Here is an 18973-nt window from a genome sequence, read left to right on the forward strand (position 1 = left end):
TCAATCCTCCTGTACAATATAAAGCATAACAGACACTCGGACAGTAACAATCCTCCTGTACAATATAAAGCATAACAGACACTCGGACAGTAACAATCCAGATTAATTAAACTGACAGCAACCAGTTGTAGAACTTGTAGTGACTGAGAACTGTAATGTAGATCCATGTAAAATGGGACTTATTAAACAATAGCAACTATGTATTAAATTGAAGTAACATGATAATTATAAAAACATTAATGTTATTCCATAGTCTGTACCACAGAGCAGAGTCTCCAACACCCAGCCTTCTGTCTGTGAAGAGTGACCGGTCTAAAGGAGAACCCTTTAACTTCAGTAATGAACCTGGACCTCCACACAAGTATGTGAATCCTCCTGTACAATAAACACAACACTATGCTACGACCTCATAATATCATACTGAGTACAGTACATATACATACATACAGTACATGCTAATTACTAAAGCAACAGACAACATTTCATAAAGGTGTATCCTCCCTGTCCATTCCTAACTATAGATTATAAGTTACTATGATCAGTTGTGAATTAAGTTGTACAATTTTACAATGTGGAGTTCAGAGGTGAAACTATACAGACTGACTGCTTGATGTCCCGTCTATGAAACAAACTATGTTACATAATATATCTATTATTTAATTGATAGAAGTTATTTAATTGTATGTTGTGAGGGTAAACCTAATGATGTTGCTCTCTTATACGTGTGGGACATAAGAATACATATTTCTGAACACACGCTATGCGTGTGATAATGTGATAACAGTATTTCTGTGATTCTAGAAGTCTGTACCACAGAGCAGAGTCTCCAACTCCCAGCCTTCTGTCTATGAAGAGTGACGGCTCTAAATGTGAACCTCCTAGCTTCAGTAATGAACCTGGACCTCCAGATACACCGTATGTCAATCCTCCTGTACAATATAAAGCATAACAGACACTCGGACAGTAACAATCCTCCTGTACAATATAAAGCATAACAGACACTCGGACAGTAACAATCCAGATTAATTAAACTGACAGCAACCAGTTGTAGAACTTGTAGTGACTGAGAACTGTAATGTAGATCCATGTAAAATGGGACTTATTAAACAATAGCAACTATGTATTAAATTGAAGTAACATGATAATTATAAAAACATTAATGTTATTCCATAGTCTGTACCACAGAGCAGAGTCTCCAACACCCAGCCTTCTGTCTGTGAAGAGTGACCGGTCTAAAGGAGAACCCTTTAACTTCAGTAATGAACCTGGACCTCCACACAAGTATGTGAATCCTCCTGTACAATAAACACAACACTATGCTACGACCTCATAATATCATACTGAGTACAGTACATATACATACATACAGTACATGCTAATTACTAAAGCAACAGACAACATTTCATAAAGGTGTATCCTCCCTGTCCATTCCTAACTATAGATTATAAGTTACTATGATCAGTTGTGAATTAAGTTGTACAATTTTACAATGTGGAGTTCAGAGGTGAAACTATACAGACTGACTGCTTGATGTCCCGTCTATGAAACAAACTATGTTACATAATATATATATTATTTAATTGATAGAAGTTATTTAATTGTATGTTGTGAGGGTAAACCGAATGATGTTGCTCTCTTATACGTGTGGGACATAAGAATACATATTTCTGAACACACGCTATGCGTGTGATAATGTGATAACAGTATTTCTGTGATTCTAGAAGTCTGTACCACAGAGCAGAGTCTCCAACTCCCAGCCTTCTGTCTATGAAGAGTGACGGCTCTAAATGTGAACCTCCTAGCTTCAGTAATGAACCTGGACCTCCAGATACACCGTATGTCAATCCTCCTGTACAATATAAAGCATAACAGACACTCGGACAGTAACAATCCTCCTGTACAATATAAAGCATAACAGACACTCGGACAGTAACAATCCTCCTGTACAATATAAAGCATAACAGACACTCAGACAGTAACAATCCTCCTGTACAATAAGCACAAACTATGATATTATTATTATTGTATATCAAGTACCAACACAATGCAATGTGAACATATACTTATATCAGACATGAATACATATGCACGCACGCACGCACGCACGCACGCACGCACACACACACACACACACACACACACACACACACACACACACACACACACACACACACACACACACACACACACACACACAGTCGATCGACGTACTAATGGGGGACAATTTTAAACAAAGACGGCTTGCTACAAACTGATTACATTTGGACAAGGGCTGCCAAAGTAGGCTGGGCCCGCCCTCTCCCTCCCCCCCCCCCCCCCCCCCTCTCTCCCCCAGCCAAAGTCTCTCGTGTCGGACCATTTCTGGAACTATTGTCTGTATAAAGCCATGTCGGACTGTTGGCGGTAAAAGCTGATATTTCGGGCAATAGTCCGACAAATGTCGGACTATTGCCCGTCGGAATTTTTGCGGGTCGTAAAAAAGGACCTGCACCCACTATTATATGTATCCGTGTCCACAGAGAGAGGTGCATTGTGACTGAGGCTGATCAGACAAGCAGTCAAACCACACCTGGACTGAAGACACCCAGTCAAACCACACCTGGACTGAAGACACCCAGTCAAACCACACCTGGACTGAAGACACCCAGTCAAACCACACCTGGACTGAAGACACCCAGTCAAAGTAAGAATGTGAACTCATTGAAAATTCAGTCAGACTAAATGTTCAATTTATCTGTATCAATTAGATCTAAGTGCAAATAATGAAGCTAAACAATTATCAACTCTGGACAAAAACAGCTGATCTTGTGTTGTTACCTTTGGCAAAATGTTTCTTAAAAATCATATTATCTGGGGGTAATTAATTAGCAATGTGTGCTGTAAAATATGTAAAGTTATAAATTAACCTGAATGTTTAAAACATACATTTTCTTCTCATTTCAGATGTCCGTCTGCAGGTTGATTTGAACGATTATAAGGTCAGTTTGGAGGTCAGTTCGGACAGTCTTGATGGAGTGAAAAACCACATGACGGAAGAGTCTGGAGACTCCGTCACCAGCACCTACTCAGAGCTCTACATCTCAGCGGGACAGAGTGAAGGGGTTAATAGCCAACATGAGGTGATACAGCTTGAGAGAACTTCCAACATGAAGACCTTCCATGACGATGCAATCAACTGCTGTAAAGTCTTTAAGATCATCCTCCCTGGCAGAAAGGAACCCAGCAAAACAGTTCTGACAAATGGCATCGCTGGCATCGGAAAAACATTCTCTGCGCGCAAGTTTGCTCTGGACTGGGCAAGAGGTTTGGAGAATCAAGATATAGATCTCCTGGTTCCCTTTTCATTCCGGGAGCTGAACTTGGTCAGAGATGAGCGGTACAGTCTTCTGAACCTGATCCATGATTTCCACCCAACGTTAAAGAAGGTCACAGCAGAGCAGCTCGCTGCCTGGAAAGTTTGCTTCATCCTCGATGGCCTCGATGAAAGCAGGTCTCCGTTGCACTTCGACAAAAATGAAATCATCTCTGATGTCACAGTGACATCATCGGTGGATGCTCTGTTGACAAACCTCATCAAGAGGAATCTGCTCCCCTCGGCCCTCCTCTGGATAACCACCAGACCCGCAGCAGCCAATCGGATCCCTCCTGCATGTGTTGACATGGTGACAGAAGTGCGAGGGTTCACAGACCCCCAGAAGGAGAAGTACTTCAGGAAGAGATTCAGTGAAGAGAAGCTGGCCGACAGAGTCCTCTCACACTTGAAGACATGGAGGAGCCTCCACATCATGTGTTACATCCCACTCTTCTGTTGGATCATTGCCACCGTTCTGCTGGACATGTTGAGGACACACACCACCATAGGACAGCTGCCCAAGACCCTGACTGAGATGTGCTGCCACTTCCTGTTGGTTCAGACAAACACCAAGAAGCAGAAGTATGACGAGACTCATGATGTGAACAAGAAAGACAAAGAAAAGGGGAGTCAACAGCAGCTCACTAAGACTGACAGGGATGTTCTTCTGAATCTGGGCGAGCTGGCTTTTAAACACCTGAAGAAAAGTAGCATCATATTCTACCAAGAAGACCTGGAAGAGTGTGGTCTTGATGTGAAAGACGCCGCGCTGTACTCAGGAGTGTGCACACAGATCTTCAAAACAGAGAGTGTGCTGTTCCAGAAAACGGTCTACAGCTTTGTTCATCTGAGCATCCAGGAGTTTCTGGCTGCAGTCTACCTGTTCCACTGTTTCACACAGAAGAACATGGAGGTCCTGTACACATTCCTGGGATATGAATACAACAGTAACATCTCCCTCTCACACTTCCTCAAAGCTGCTGTGAATAAATCCCGGGAGAGTAAAAATGGCCACCTGGACCTCTTAGTCCGCTTCCTTCATGGCCTCTCACTGCAGTCCAACCAGAGTCTGTTAGGAGACCTGCTGGGTCACACAGAGAACAGTCCCGAGGAGATCCAGAAAGCCATCCAGAACCTGAAGGAGATGTTAACTTATCGTGACGTCTCTCCTGACAGATGTATCAACATCTTCCACTGTCTGCTGGAGATGAACGACCACTCATTACATCAGGAGATCCAACAGTTCCTGAAGTCCGAGAACAGAACAGAGAAACTGTCTGATACCCAGTGTTCAGCTCTGGCCGTCATGCTGCAGATGTCAGAGGGGGTTCTGGAAGAGTTGGACCTGACAAAATACAACGCATCAAAGGAGGGGCGATGGAGACTGGTCCCAGCTGTGAGGAACTGCAGAAAGGCTCGGTTAGTAGTTAACACATTGACTTGACTGCCAATCACGTCATGTTAGGTCGCATTGAATCCATGGCTTGACTGCCAAGCACGCAGTATTGTGTCCTATGGTCTTTTCAGTGGATTAGTATAGATGGCGCTCTTCATCAACGTACTGTATGAATGATGCTAGGTTGCTAGGCAACAGATAAAACCAGAAATTAACCAGAAGTGAAAGTCTGCCTCCCGTCCGCCTCAATTTAAACAGAAATGTGCTTTGGATAAAAGTGATACATAAATGCACCATTTACAATTGACACAGCCGGTTCCATGTTTTCCCGATCTCAACCCTGTCTGCATGCACAGGACTGCTTCAATGTCAACCCTGTCTGCATGCACAGGACTGCTTCAATGTCAACCCTGTCTGCATGCACAGGACTGCTTCAATGTCAACCCTGTCTGCATGCACAGGACTGCTTCAATGTCAACCCTGTCTGCATGCACAGGACTGCTTCAATGTCAACCCTGTCTGCATGCACAGGACTGCTTCAATGTCAACCCTGTCTGCATGCACAGGACTGCTTCAATGTCAACCCTGTCTGCATGCACAGGACTGCTTCAATGTCAACCCTGTCTGCATGCACAGGACTGCTTCATTGTCAACCCTGTTTGCATGCACAGGACTGCTTCAATGTCAACCCTGTCTGCATGCACAGGACTGCTTCAATGTCAACCCTGTTTGCATGCGCAGTCAGTACTGCTTCATTGTCAACCCTGTCTGCATGCACAGGACTGCTTCAATGTCAACCCTGTTTGCATGCGCAGTCAGTACTGCTTCAATGTCAACCCTGTCTGCATGCACAGGACTTCTTCATTGTCAACCCTGTTTGCATGCACAGGACTGCTTCATTGTCAACCCTGTTTGCATGCGCAGTCAGTACTGCTTCAATGTCAACCCTGTCTGCATGCACAGGACTGCTTCAATGTCAACCCTGTCTGCATGCACAGTACTGCTTCAATGTCAACCCTGTCTGCATGCGCAGTCAGTACTGCTTCAATGTCAACCCTGTCTGCATGCACAGTCAGTACTGCTTCAATGTCAACCCTGTCTTTATGCACAGGACTGCTTCCGTAAGATTGCATTGGGAAAACATGCGGACTTCAGTGTTGTCCCTGAACGCGTTCAATGAACGATCGTTCACAAACACGTTCATATTTTAGGTGAACGTACTGTATTTCTGTTTGATGAACGTCATTGTGAACACGTTCATTTCTGGCGTGTGTGAACGTCACTTTCTCACGATCAACTTCGTTCGAGAGTGAGTGTTTCCATAGAGCCTTCCAGGCTAAATCCCCGCTAAGACACACCCTAAACAGGCCTTAATATCTAACGGAAAACCCACCAATAAGTCCTTATCCAACACAATTTAACTAATCTTTCTCAGCCGTACAATTTCACTGGAGCGTGCAGCTCGCATCTCTGCATGAGGATCCTGACATGCACGCAGACACAGAACATCCCGACTCCCGACCCAAACGCTGGAAACGTATTGTTGTTTGATTAAACATAATGTGCCACGAAAAATACATCTCCCTCCACAGAAGCTCAGTGATGCCTGATTTATTCTTCATCGTACAACGTGTTCCATGCTGAAAATGGCTGATCTACAAGCCCACAATGCGTTGCGTCCGTGACGCGTTGTGAGCTTCTAGATCAGCTATTTTCAGCACGCGGAGATATGCATGCTGTGAGAACTGAACTGAGAACTGAGAGCCTTCACAATAAAAGCATGCAGCTTTCACAAGTTGGCCCATAATTAAGACAAGGAAAATGATTAAGAATTCTGTGGCATTTCACATTGCAAAAAAGCTATTTTTTCCAAAATGTAAAAAAATATGTAATAAGCCAAATTATTTTGGGGTGTCCCCAAATTATTTATTATAACTGAATGGCTGGGAAATGGAAATGAAGTGTTTACATAGTACACATGGCACATGCATACACTTTCCTTAATGATTATATCTGGTTTCAGTATTCATTTATGATATATTTTCTCTATTATTAAGGTTATTTTTGCAGTCAGTTTGTATTGGGGGTGGGGAAGCGGCGTGGGGCGGGGGTCGCGAGACATGGCCAAAGCATCCCTGGGGGTCCCCAGCCAAAAAGGTTGAGAACCCCTGGTCTATTCCACAATACTGTTTATGTCTGGATAACTAGATAGGAGATGTTTTAGTTAACTTCCATGGCAGTGAACTAGGTATCATTTGTTTTGATAATCTCTTTTCGCATTTACAGACTTGTTGGCTGTGAGCTCAGAAAGACAGAGGTTGAAGTTGTGTCTTCAGCTCTCAGCTCTAATCCTTCCCTTTTGAGAGAACTGGACCTCAGTGAAAACAACCTGCAGGACTCAGGACTAGTGGAGCTGCTCTGTGCTTCACTGAAGAGCCCACACTGTAGACTGGAAGTTCTAAAGTAAGATACATTTATCCACTTTTATTATGATCACTTCTGTTTTATTATGTACTGTATTATGTGAATATATGAATGCTGTGGTGAGAATGTATTAATAAGCTTGATGGTGAGACATGGTAGGCGAATAGGGAAAAAAAGTTAACTAATAGCTATCACGATGAAACTTCGAATAGAATATGAATGCTGTGGTGAGAATGTATTAATAAGCTTGATATCATGGTAACCCAAGCCTATGTGCCTGAGTAGACGTTAAAATGACCCCAAACATGTTTCAAAGTGTAATATCGCTTTAAGGCAAATGTATTGGCTACTTCATCATATAACAGCGTTTCTCACAACGCGTTGAGTTTGTAGATTTATTTTTGTCTTGCGACCCGTTGTAGCTACGCCACAGTTATCAAGCTTCTTAATAATATTATATTATCACTTTAAGGACTATAGATTAATATAATCAGACCACCTAGGCTGACGGGATTGATCAATTACCTTTGGAGCATAACGCATATTGTTAGGTAGGGATAGGTCGAGCCTGGCTCGTGCACTATTCACATCACCATGGTGCATCGGCAAGAATGTGTAGACAAGGAGATTTCCGTTTAAGCCTTTATTTCCATTTCACAGATGCATTTATATTGAGCAAGGAGGTGGTGAGGCATCACGGTTATGGTTTTTGAACTATGAAAGATAGAAACACATCATTATTATACAATTCAACCACATTTAAACAATACACCAAGTGAATATTCTCCTAAGTCTGTAATCATTGCATTTCCCTGACGTTCACAATAGGCCAAGTACATGTGCATTTGCATTACGCAAACATATCTATACTATGAGCTTCAAGGCAAGCAAGTAGCTACAAACACACCTATACTATGAGCTTCAAGGCAAACATGTAGCTATAATAGACAGTATCTCCATCACAAGCCCAATAAAGTACAACATATGCATTCATTAAGTTAACTGAACTCACTTCAGTGACACATAACCGTGGCCTGCTGAGACTCCAGAGCAGGCTCTCAGCTGGTTGCTGCTGGTTCCAAACAGGGACTGAGAGAACAGGCAGCATTATATACCAGGCCACCAATGAGTTGAGTGAGGACAGCAGTGATTGGTGATTGGCAATGAGTAGGAGCAGGTGAGGGGGGTGGATCCCATCCATGAGAAAGGGGGAGGGTTGCTGACTAGATGACTCTTTTCTACATATACTGTAAGTATTTGCAGCTTTTATTCACGAAACCTGGCGTAAAATAGTCACATGGTTGTTGTTGAAGAGAAAAACATGCGGCCATTACGATGTGAAAAGAAAACAGCCTCCACAGCATGTTGTAGTCCAAACAAACCCCCGTTCACTTGCATTGAACTCATTTTCCCAGAAGCCCTAGCAGCCCAGAGCATGGCTAGATTTCCGGTTTCGTCATCATAACGCAACGGCCTCGTCACCAGGTCGGCGACAAATCAGCTCTTTTTTTTTTAATTATTAAAAAACGCAGGCCCAGGCGGTGGCGTAACCGTCTGGGCACCCGACTGGTAATCCAGTCGCAGTGTGCCGCGGGTTCGACTCCCGAGCCCGACACGGCCTTTACTGCATGTCTTCCCCCATCTCTCTCCCGTTTCCTGTCAGCCTACTGTCTGTCCCTTCAAAAAAAAAACTAATAAAAAGGCGTAAGCCGCAAAAAAATATCTTAAAAAAAAAAAAAAAAAAAAAAAAACGCAGAATTAAACACATTAAACAAATAGCGGGTTTAGCGTATTACGCAGCACCGACACATGGATGAAATAGCGAAGAACACGAGTTAGGCAGTAGTGTTAATTAATATTAATGTTACGAAAGAAAGAGACAAACATTGTAATAATAGCCGATCTGCAAGCTCACTGTGAGGCGTTGTGAGCTTGTAGATTTGTAATATTTTCGCATTCATGTAATGCCTACAATTCCGATTGCTTCTAAGGGTAGCAATCGGAATCGGAATATGATTACGGTATGTTGGAGGCCAGGGTTTGTTTTAATTGAACTAAAGCATCCAGGTGTGAAGGCACCCTAAGTGGGACAAGAGAGTCCTTTAATAGATGCTGGAAGCTGGTTCTAAATCCAGGAATAATGCATATTTAAATGTGTTATGTATTAATGAATTCATTCATTTATTTATGTATGTTTCCATCTGGTGTTTCAGACTGGCTCACTGCAGCCTTTCAGAGAGATGCTGTGAAGCTCTGGCCTCAGCTGTAAGGTCAAATCCCTCCCTAAGAGAGTTGGACCTGAGCCTCAACGTGGTGAATGATTCAGTTCTGGAGAACTGCAAGTGAGTAGACTTGGGCTGTGTCCATGTTGGACAGTGCAGTGTTTCCCTTAACAGTGTATTCACTCTGACACGACGTCACAAAGCATGCAGAGAGAACAATGCAGTGCCTCAAAGAAACTGGAAATATTAACAGCATTTGTACTCAAAACTAAACAACAACAACAAACTAAATCTAATAACAACAAGACATATCCAATATGTAATAGTTTCTCACCGAGGCTAAGTCATTGATTTATTTACTTTTTTAATTAACATTTTCAGTTATTTCATGTCAGCAGGGAATCATATCTATAAAAAGCTATGGCTTATAGAGTAATGTCTTATAGAGTAATGTCTTGTAGAGTAATGTCTTATAGTGTAATGTCTTGCAGAAAACGAGTTGAGAAAACAGGCTTGAAAGGTTCACTTCTGTGGACTCTAACATTACATCTAGGTACATGTTTAAGGACTTATTTCAGCTCTGACATTTATTTCAGACATGCTCTAGTATGTGAATAGTGACAGTCTGCCTTTTTTAACTCATTTTGGATTTAAAAAAAAAAAGAACATTGATGCATTGTTGTTCTACTTCCTACAGAGTGAAACAGTGTAGTGTCAGCTAGTGGAGACGTTGTGTTGGACAGTTAGACATTGATGCATTGTTGTTCTACTTCCTACAGAGTGAAACATGGAGGAGAAGATAGGTTTAATTCTACACTCATTTCAAAACGTGAGTATCTGTCTGTGTCAAAATCACACATTAACATTATATACTGTTGCATACTTGGTTGATGTTGTCCTGAAAACTCTTGTGCTCTCTACTCTCTGCTCTTGGCCTGGTCCTTAACACATCAAGATGAGGTCATGTGGTCTGACAGAAACAATGGGCCTCATTCACTAACCTGTATTTCGTCTATATTGGCATAAGTTCAGTTCTGACGTGCGATGCTTGAAGGCTGGTGCAGAGCCGTGATGTGTGCAGATCACAGGTGGATCTCGTTTTTGTTTGAAAGTCACAAGTGATCTCCCGTGTCGATCATTGGCATTGTTCCACGCTCCATTTAACGCCATACAAGACAACTGGAAATATAAATCACACGTGTGTGAACTGAGCGGTGCAACTATACATTTACTGTTATAGTTACTGTACTGCACTGTGCTCTGTACTGTATTGTAGTGTACTGTGCTCTATGCTGTACTTTGATTATTTTGGGGGGAAAATAGTTAGTTACCGTGTGTTACCATGCGGTGGTCCCCGGGGGGTCCCCAGAACATCCAGACCACCAGGAACGCGCCCAGGGGGCAGGGCCCAGTTCTGGCAAGCCTTCCCACGTCCAAAACGGTCGAGAAATGAGAGAGTTACCGTGTTGCAGCTTTCCGTGCTCGGACAGAAAGACAGACAGGTACACAGAGAGACAGACAGGTACACAGAGAGACAGACAGGTACACAGAGAGACAGACACATAGAGACAGACAGGTACACACAGAGATAGACAGGTACAAAGAGAGACAGACAGGTACACACTACACACAGAGACAGACAGGTACACAGAGACAGACAGGTACACACAGAGACAGACAGGAACATGTAGAGACAGACAGGTACACAGAGAGACAGACAGGTACACAGAGAGACAGACAGGTACACAGAGAGACAGACAGGTACACACTACACACAGAGAGACAGACAGGTACACAGAGACAGACAGGTACACACAGAGACAGACAGGAACATGTAGAGACAGACAGGTACACAGAGAGACAGACAGGTACACAGAGAGACAGACAGGTTCACAGAGAGACAGACAGGTACACAGAGAGACAGACAGGTACACAGAGAGACAGACAGGTTCACAGAGAGACAGACAGGTACACAGAGAGACAGACAGGTACACAGAGAGACAGGCAGGTACACAGAGAGACAGACAGGTACATAGCTGTGTAATGGAGAGGAGGCACTGCTCATAAAACTACAGATCTGAGATTTCAAGGCGTGTAATAAAGTGGAAAAGATTGTGAAAATAGCAGATCTACAAGCTCACAATGCCTCAAACTAAATGTAATGCCTATAGAATTCCAAGGGCTTGTCAATGTGGGGGTTCAATTATTTTGAGGGTCCCCAGTTCAAATAGGATTATTTTGGGGGTCCACAGTTCAAATAAAATCACACTGCGGCGGTGGCTCAGGGGTAGAGTGCCTGGATGGTAACCGTAAGGTTGCCAGTTCGAACCCGGGCTCCCCCAGAGTTACTGTCGAAGTGTCCTTGAGCAAGACACTGAACCCCTAATTGCTCCCGATGTGCTAGTTGGTGCCTTGCATGGTTTCCGCTGCCATCGGTGTATGAATGTGTGTGTGAATGGGTGAATGTAATGCACAATCTCTGTAAAGCGCCTTGGATAAAGGCGCTATATAAATACACCATTTACCATTTACCATTTACACTGTGGAGACTTTAAGACATTCTGCCCCCTGGTGGAGACTTTAAGACATTCTGCCCCCTGGTGGTTGGACTCTGACAGTGACGATCTTCTCTATTACATTTTAAATGTATCAAGTCTTAATTTAGTCGACTAAGACTAAATAATGTACAAATGACTAAAATAGGACTAAAACTAAATGGTATGTTATTCAAAAGACAAAATCAAAATGTGTTGTCAAAATTAACACTGCATTAGTTTGTAGATCTGTGTGTGTGTGTGTGTGTGTGTGTGTGTGTGTGTGTGTGTGTGTGTGTGTGTGTGTGTGTGCGTGTGTGTGTGTGTGTGTGTGTGTGTGTGTGTGTGTGTGTGTGCGTGCGCGTACATGTGAGTGCTTCAGTCAGTGAATGATGTATATAATGTTTACTGTGTTGTTTTCTCATCAGATTCCCAGCGTCTCACACTGGACTCAAACACAGCACACTGTGACCTCTCTCTGTCTGAGGACAACAGGAAGGTCACACGGGGGTCACAGAGGTCAGGGGGTCAGCGTCCTCCTGATCACCCAGACAGGTTTGATGTCCCTGAACAGGTTCTGAGTTCACAGAGTGTGACTGGACGCTGTTCCTGGGAGGTAGAGTGCAGTGGAGGGGTTCATATAGGAGTGGCTGACGGAACAATCAGCAGGAAAGGAGTTGGTGCTGACTGTTGGTTTGGATCCAATGATAAGTCCTGGGGTCTGTACTGTGATGGTGTTGGTGGTCTCAGTTACTCTGTCAGACACAACAGACAGAGGACTGACCTCCCTGTCAGAGCCTCTAAAGGCTCCAACAGAGTATCAGTGTATGTGGACCGTCCCGCTGGGACTCTGTCCTTCTACACAGTGTGCTCTGACTCACTGAGACACCTGTACACCTTCCAGACCAGGTCCACTGGACCTCTCTATGCTGGGTTCTGGTTAGAGTCCTCCTCCTACTCCCCCTCCTCAGTGCGTCTGTGTGAGCAGAGATAGAGTCTCTATGTGAGGGTGACATCATCAGGTCATCATGTGAGGGTGACATCATCAGGTCGCCATGGTTACTCAACATGTTTGAGTGAGTGCAGGTTGTCATGGTTACCACCGTTGCCACGGGGTACCGGCCACCGGCCTAGTGTTACATCATGGGCGCCATATTTGGGCATGAGTGACTCGCCGTGACATCACGGTGACATCATCGTGATGATGTAATAAGCAGCACAGTCAGTGACATCATTGTGATGATGTGATAATCAGAGCAGTGACATCACCATTACAGCTCCTGGCCGTTGTCATGTCAACACCCCCTCAAGCATTTGACCTTTGACCCCGGACCCCCGTTAGATCAGATTTGTGTCGTTAAAAATGTCACAAACTGTACAATAATGCATTGTGAGCTTGTAGATCTGCTATTTTCAAATATCAAAGTAATATAATATATTACTTTGATATTGGCAACCATATTACAACCATATTATGGTTAATATTTGATCATTTAGCTTCTAGGACCCCCTGGAACCCCCTCAAGGACCCCCGGGGGACCCTGGACCACACTTTGAGAACCAGTTAGTGTTGATTTATGTCCTTTGACCTGGTAGACGGGGAGAGTATTTGACCTTTGACCTGGTAGACAGGGAGAGTATTTGACCTTTGACCTTCTGAAGCATCCTCTGAGTAACTGCTGGGTCTCAGAGTGGAGGCTGCAGCAGAGTGGAGGCTGCAGCAGAGTGGAGGCTGCAGCAGAGCTCAGAGTGGAGGCTGCAGCAGAGCTCAGTGTGGAGGCTGCAGCAGAGTGGAGGCTGCAGCAGAGCTCAGTGTGGAGGCTGCAGCAGAGTGGAGGCTGCAGCAGAGTGGAGGCTGCAGCAGAGCTCAGAGTGGAGGCTGCAGCAGAGTGGAGGCTGCAGCAGAGCTCAGTGTGGAGGCTGCAGCAGAGCTCAGTGTGGAGGCTGCAGCAGAGTGGAGGCTGCAGCAGAGCTCAGAGTGGAGGCTGCAGCAGAGTGGAGGCTGCAGCAGAGCTCAGTGTGGAGGCTGCAGCAGAGCTCAGTGTGGAGGCTGCAGCAGAGTGGAGGCTGCAGCAGAGCTCAGTGTGGAGGCTGCAGCAGAGTGGAGGCTGCAGCAGAGCTCAGAGTGGAGGCTGCAGCAGAGCTCAGAGTGGAGGCTGCAGCAGAGCTCAGAGTGGAGGCTGCAGCAGAGCAGGTTGTTTCTGGACTTCACCTTCGCTGCCGTTCCCTCTTAGGTGTTCCAGAAGGACAGGGTTCTGTCGAGGGTCACACCGAGGTGGGTTGGTTTAGAGGTTCTGTCCAGGGTCACACCGAGGTGGGTTGGATTAGAGGTTCTGTCGAGGGTCACACCGAGGTGGGTTGGATTAGAGGTTCTGTCGAGGGTCACACCGAGGTGGGTTGGATTAGAGGTTCTGTCGAGGGTCACACCGAGGTGGGTTGGATTAGAGGTTCTGTCGAGGGTCACACCGAGGTGGTTGGATTAGAGGTTCTGTCGAGGGTCACACCGAGGTGGGTTGGATTATGGGTTCTGTCGAGGGTCACACCGAGGTGGGTTGGATTAGAGGCAGCTTTATCTTGAGTCCACTCAGATGATGTTCAGTTCTCTGGCAGCTTTAGCGTTGTGGAGATGGAATACGCTGGAAACTGGTTTAGTTGGGCTTGGTTTTAGGCGCCAGGTGTTGCAGAACCGGTCCAGTTCTGTAAAGGTCTTCGGTGAGCACCTGTTCCGGTGGGTCAAGGTCTGGTGGTTTGGAATGCCAGACAGATGTCGTCTGCATAGAGGAATGTTGCAGTTTTCAGTGGATGGCGGGTGGTTTTGTGTAGAGGTTGGACAGGGTTGGAACTCTAGAACTGAGCCCTGCGGGACTCCATTTCTCTGTGTTCTCTGTGCGCTCGTGTTCTGTCCGAGGTGAACTCTGAACCTCCGGGTTGGTCAGCAGAGCTTGAATTACTGCCGTTGTCCAGCAGGGAGTGTCCTTTGTTTCACTATGAGGTCTTTGTGAGTTTCACTGTGAGGTCTTTGTACCAGACCGTATCATAGACAGCTGTGAGGTGGAGAAACACAGTCTCTGTCTTCAGTCATCTAGACTGAAGACAGGGACCAGGGACCACACACACACACACACACACACACACACACTGCTCCACTTCCATCTAGACCCCACCAGCTGACTTCACCGTCCAACCAGCCTGGAGAAAGGAAAGGGAGTCCAAGGAGCTCCCAAACAAACACCTGGTGTCAGACCCCAACCAACAGGACCCTGGCACCACCCTCAATAGATTCATAGATCCAACCAACAGGACCCTGGCACCACCCTCAATAGATTCATAGATCCAACCAACAGGACCCTGGCACCACCCTCAATAGATTCATAGATCCAACCAACAGGACCCTGGCACCACCCTCAATAGATTCATAGATCCAACCAAGATGTCCCTGTTCACTTTCTCTGCTCTCCTATAGTCAATGTATATCATTTTATCACAACAATGTACAATCTGGAATCCATTCCTTACAATACATTTCACCAATGTGTTTGTAAAGGTTTCTAGTAACAAACAAACGTGTAAAACAAATGCTTCGTCATGTGGGTTAATATTGACTGTAGAAAAGTAATGGTTTTCCTCTAATGACTGTAACCGATTTATGAACGGCAGTAATGCCCGATGTCCTCAGCCACTTTCATTAGTGTTCAATTTTGTAGAATAATGTTTGTATATTTGTATATTTCTATATATTGGCCAAACATATACCATAAGTCAGAGCGCGGTGATCACAAGAACGTTTTCCAAAACAAATCCTTGCAATGATTTCAATGTGTTTGTAAAGGTGTCTAGTAACACACAAACAGAAGGTTGACTAGACTTCTTGTCTGCTCTCCTACTGCTGTGATGAACATGTTGTTGACTAGACTTCATGTCATCACTCTGGATTCACACATCTACTAAATGTGTTGTTAATTAACTGAAATCAATCATTGTTTATATATTGATTCATTAATAGATCATTATTTCCTAACTCGTTCCATTATTGTGTTTTCATTGAATATCCATATGTGATATCGTTCTCATTCTCCACATGTTATTGTATGATCATGTGTAGAAGTCATAATGTTATTGTATGATCATGTGTAGAAGTCATAATGTTATTGTATGATCATGTGTAGAAGTCATAATGTTATTGTACAACAACATGGACACAGCTCATTGGTCGTATAAAACTGTGTTGACAGCGACCAAACAGACTTACGTGGCCGGTTAAGACTGTGTTGACAGCAAAAAGACTTACGTGGCCAGTTAAGACTGTGTTGACAGCGACCAAACAGACTTACGTGGCCGGTTAAGACTGTGTTGACAGCGACCAAACAGACTTACGTGGCCGGTTAATTCTTTATTTCCCATGTCCGTATATATATATAAGTACCCCGGCGCTAGGGGGCGTCATATCCCAGGTCCGTATATATCGTACGTCGACACTAGGGGGCGTCATATCCCAGGTCCGTATGTATACGTAACCCAACGTATACTCCGTCTTAATGGTTGAGGCCTACGGAAAGATGAATGAAAGTATTCAATACAAAATGGCTAGAAACGTATAGGTACGCTATTCGCAACGGACGCATGGCTGACATATGACGTCGACTACCTTTTTTCACTGACGAAAAACTAAATGGAAACTAAATGAAAACGAAGCTACGATGACTACAACTGAGACTAAATATAGGCTACTGACGATTTCGTCAACAAATAAAAACTAAAATCTGTACATTAATAAAGCTAATCACAGCACGTCCTCGAATGACATCCTTGCAGAGACTCCTGGGTAATGAAGTCAAAGACGTTCATTGGCCGCCATGTTATTTGTGTCCAGACTCCCAGTCTGTAGTGCTGCTTTAAGCTGATAATTATGTGTACCAGTGCACTGCTGGAAGCTATTCCCTAAAGTCACCACTAGAGAGCAGCATTACCACATGGATGGATACACTGAGCTTGAGCAGCCTGCCATGTCACTCAAAGGGAACACTCTCCCATATAAGCACACACACACACACACACACACACACACCTGACCTGACCTGGCAACCACGCAGAGCTTCAGGCAGTGCTACTTGCTGTGCTACTTGCTGAATGACATCTCATACTTCTGCATCAATTCCCTGTAATACACTTTTTGCTGTATTCCACTACTTTCTGGGTTGAGAAGGTTACAATACCAGCGTTTCAGCGAAACTAAAGTGTTGCTTGGTGAGGCTCGTTTTTAGCCGGGATCCAGGTAAAAGCAGAGGTTTAATTGCAGCCTGGCGTGGCTCGTCTGTAGCCCGGGACCAGGATAGCAATATGCCGAAGGAAAAGCAGAACAAAACGAGGCAGAACTGGGTGGAAAACCGGGAGGACCGGGAGGACGAGATGGATGAGATTAAGAAATCTCTCGACTTCATGTCGGCAGAAATATCGAAAGTTGCGGAGCAACAGAAGAAAATAATTGAGCTGATGGGAGAAATCCAGGCACTTAAAAAGATGAACATTGAAAAGGACAGAATGATAAACCAGTTGGAGCATCGAGTGGCTGACTTGGAGCAATACTCCAGAATGAACAACATAATCGTCAACGGACTGAAGACCAAACACCGGTCCTACGCCAGAGCGGCAGCCGCGGGGAATGACGCCACGGCGCGGGAGGGAATCCCCTCTGAGCCCGAGACGGAGACGCTGGAGCAGCAGGTGGTTGGCTTCTTGGAAAGCCAGGAGATCACCGTGGACAGAAACAACATTGAAGCCTGTCACACCCTGCCTACCAGAACCAAGGGAGCTATACCAGCGATAGTAATTCGATTCACCAACAGAAAGAGCAAGATTTCGATCCTGAAACAGTGTGGTAATTTAAAAGGGTCTAATGTGTTCATAAATGAGCACCTTACCAAGAGGAACGGCGAAATCGCCAGACGTGCACGCATGTTGAGAAAACAAAACAAGATTGAAGCTACATGGACTGCGAGCTGTAAAGTGTTTATTAAGCTGAACGGAGAGGACGCAAAAGTGGTAGTCATACATGACATCAGCGAACTGGACGAGTTTGATGTTGCTGTGAGGTAGGACCCTGGCGTCTATTATTTTAATAATGGACATTTATTTTAATCATGATGACAATGTCACATACTATTAACTTGCCTAAAAAGGGAATGTTGATAGCTCATCTAAATGTGTGCAGTCTGAGGAACAAGTTGCATGAACTATGTTGTCTGGTTGAATCAAACAGCTTTCACATAGCCTACTAGCAATATCAGAGACACACCTTGACTCAACTTTTGATGATGCAGAAGTTGCAATTGATGGTTATAATGTGTTCAGAAGGGATAGAGACAAGCATGGGGGTGGCGTTGCCATCTATGTGAAACATGATATTCCGGTAAAAAAGAGATGTGACTTAATGATGAATGAAATTGAAGCATTATGGTTACAGATACATATACCACATTTAAAACCTATTTTAATTGGGTGCTGTTACAGGCCACCAAGTGCAAATGCTAAGTATCTGGATAACATCTGTGAAATGTTGGACAAAACAGCTGATTATAATAATGAAATTTACTTCCTGACAGATATGAACATAAATGCATTTAATGTCAATTGCCCCATGTGGAAGAAAATAATGTCTGTTTGCTAAAATATGTAACCTGTCTCAGCTAGTAACATCAGCAACAAGAACTGTCACAAACAAGTTTGCTGTAACAACAAAAACATGTATTGATCACATCTATACTAACAGACCCCAGCAATGTTCCAAGGCAATATCAGTAACAGTGGGTTGCAGTGATCATAACTTGATTGCAGTTGTTAGAAAAACTCATATACCTAAAGCTGGCTCTAGGATTATTTATAGAAGGTCTTATAAAATGTTTAATGAGGCATCATTTGAGGGAGAAATAAGTAGTGTAAGCTGGTCCGATATATGCAATAATGAAAATCCAGAAAAAGCTAAGTGAGTTCATGAAAATGTTTTTGGAGATTGCTGATAAACATGCTCCAATGAAAAAATGGACTGCAC

General features: G+C 44.2%; 1 protein-coding gene across 1 annotated transcript; it reads left to right on the top strand.

Moving 5' to 3' along the window:
- Positions 1 to 2554: 2554 nt before the first annotated feature.
- Positions 2555 to 12931, top strand: LOC310879008 (protein NLRC3-like). The gene is made up of 5 exons (XM_083793424.1): positions 2555 to 2683; positions 2944 to 4771; positions 9386 to 9514; positions 10174 to 10223; positions 12357 to 12931. The coding sequence occupies exons 2-5, from the start codon at positions 3027 to 3029 to the stop codon at positions 12920 to 12922; spliced, it is 2490 nt and encodes an 829-aa protein (XP_083649550.1). The 5' UTR covers positions 2555 to 2683; positions 2944 to 3026; the 3' UTR covers positions 12923 to 12931.
- Positions 12932 to 18973: the final 6042 nt, after the last annotated feature.

The sequence above is a fragment of the Protomyctophum parallelum genome (assembly GCF_964188405.1).
Source record: "Protomyctophum parallelum genome assembly, chromosome: 21".
In the NCBI taxonomy this organism is placed as follows: domain Eukaryota; kingdom Metazoa; phylum Chordata; class Actinopteri; order Myctophiformes; family Myctophidae; genus Protomyctophum; species Protomyctophum parallelum.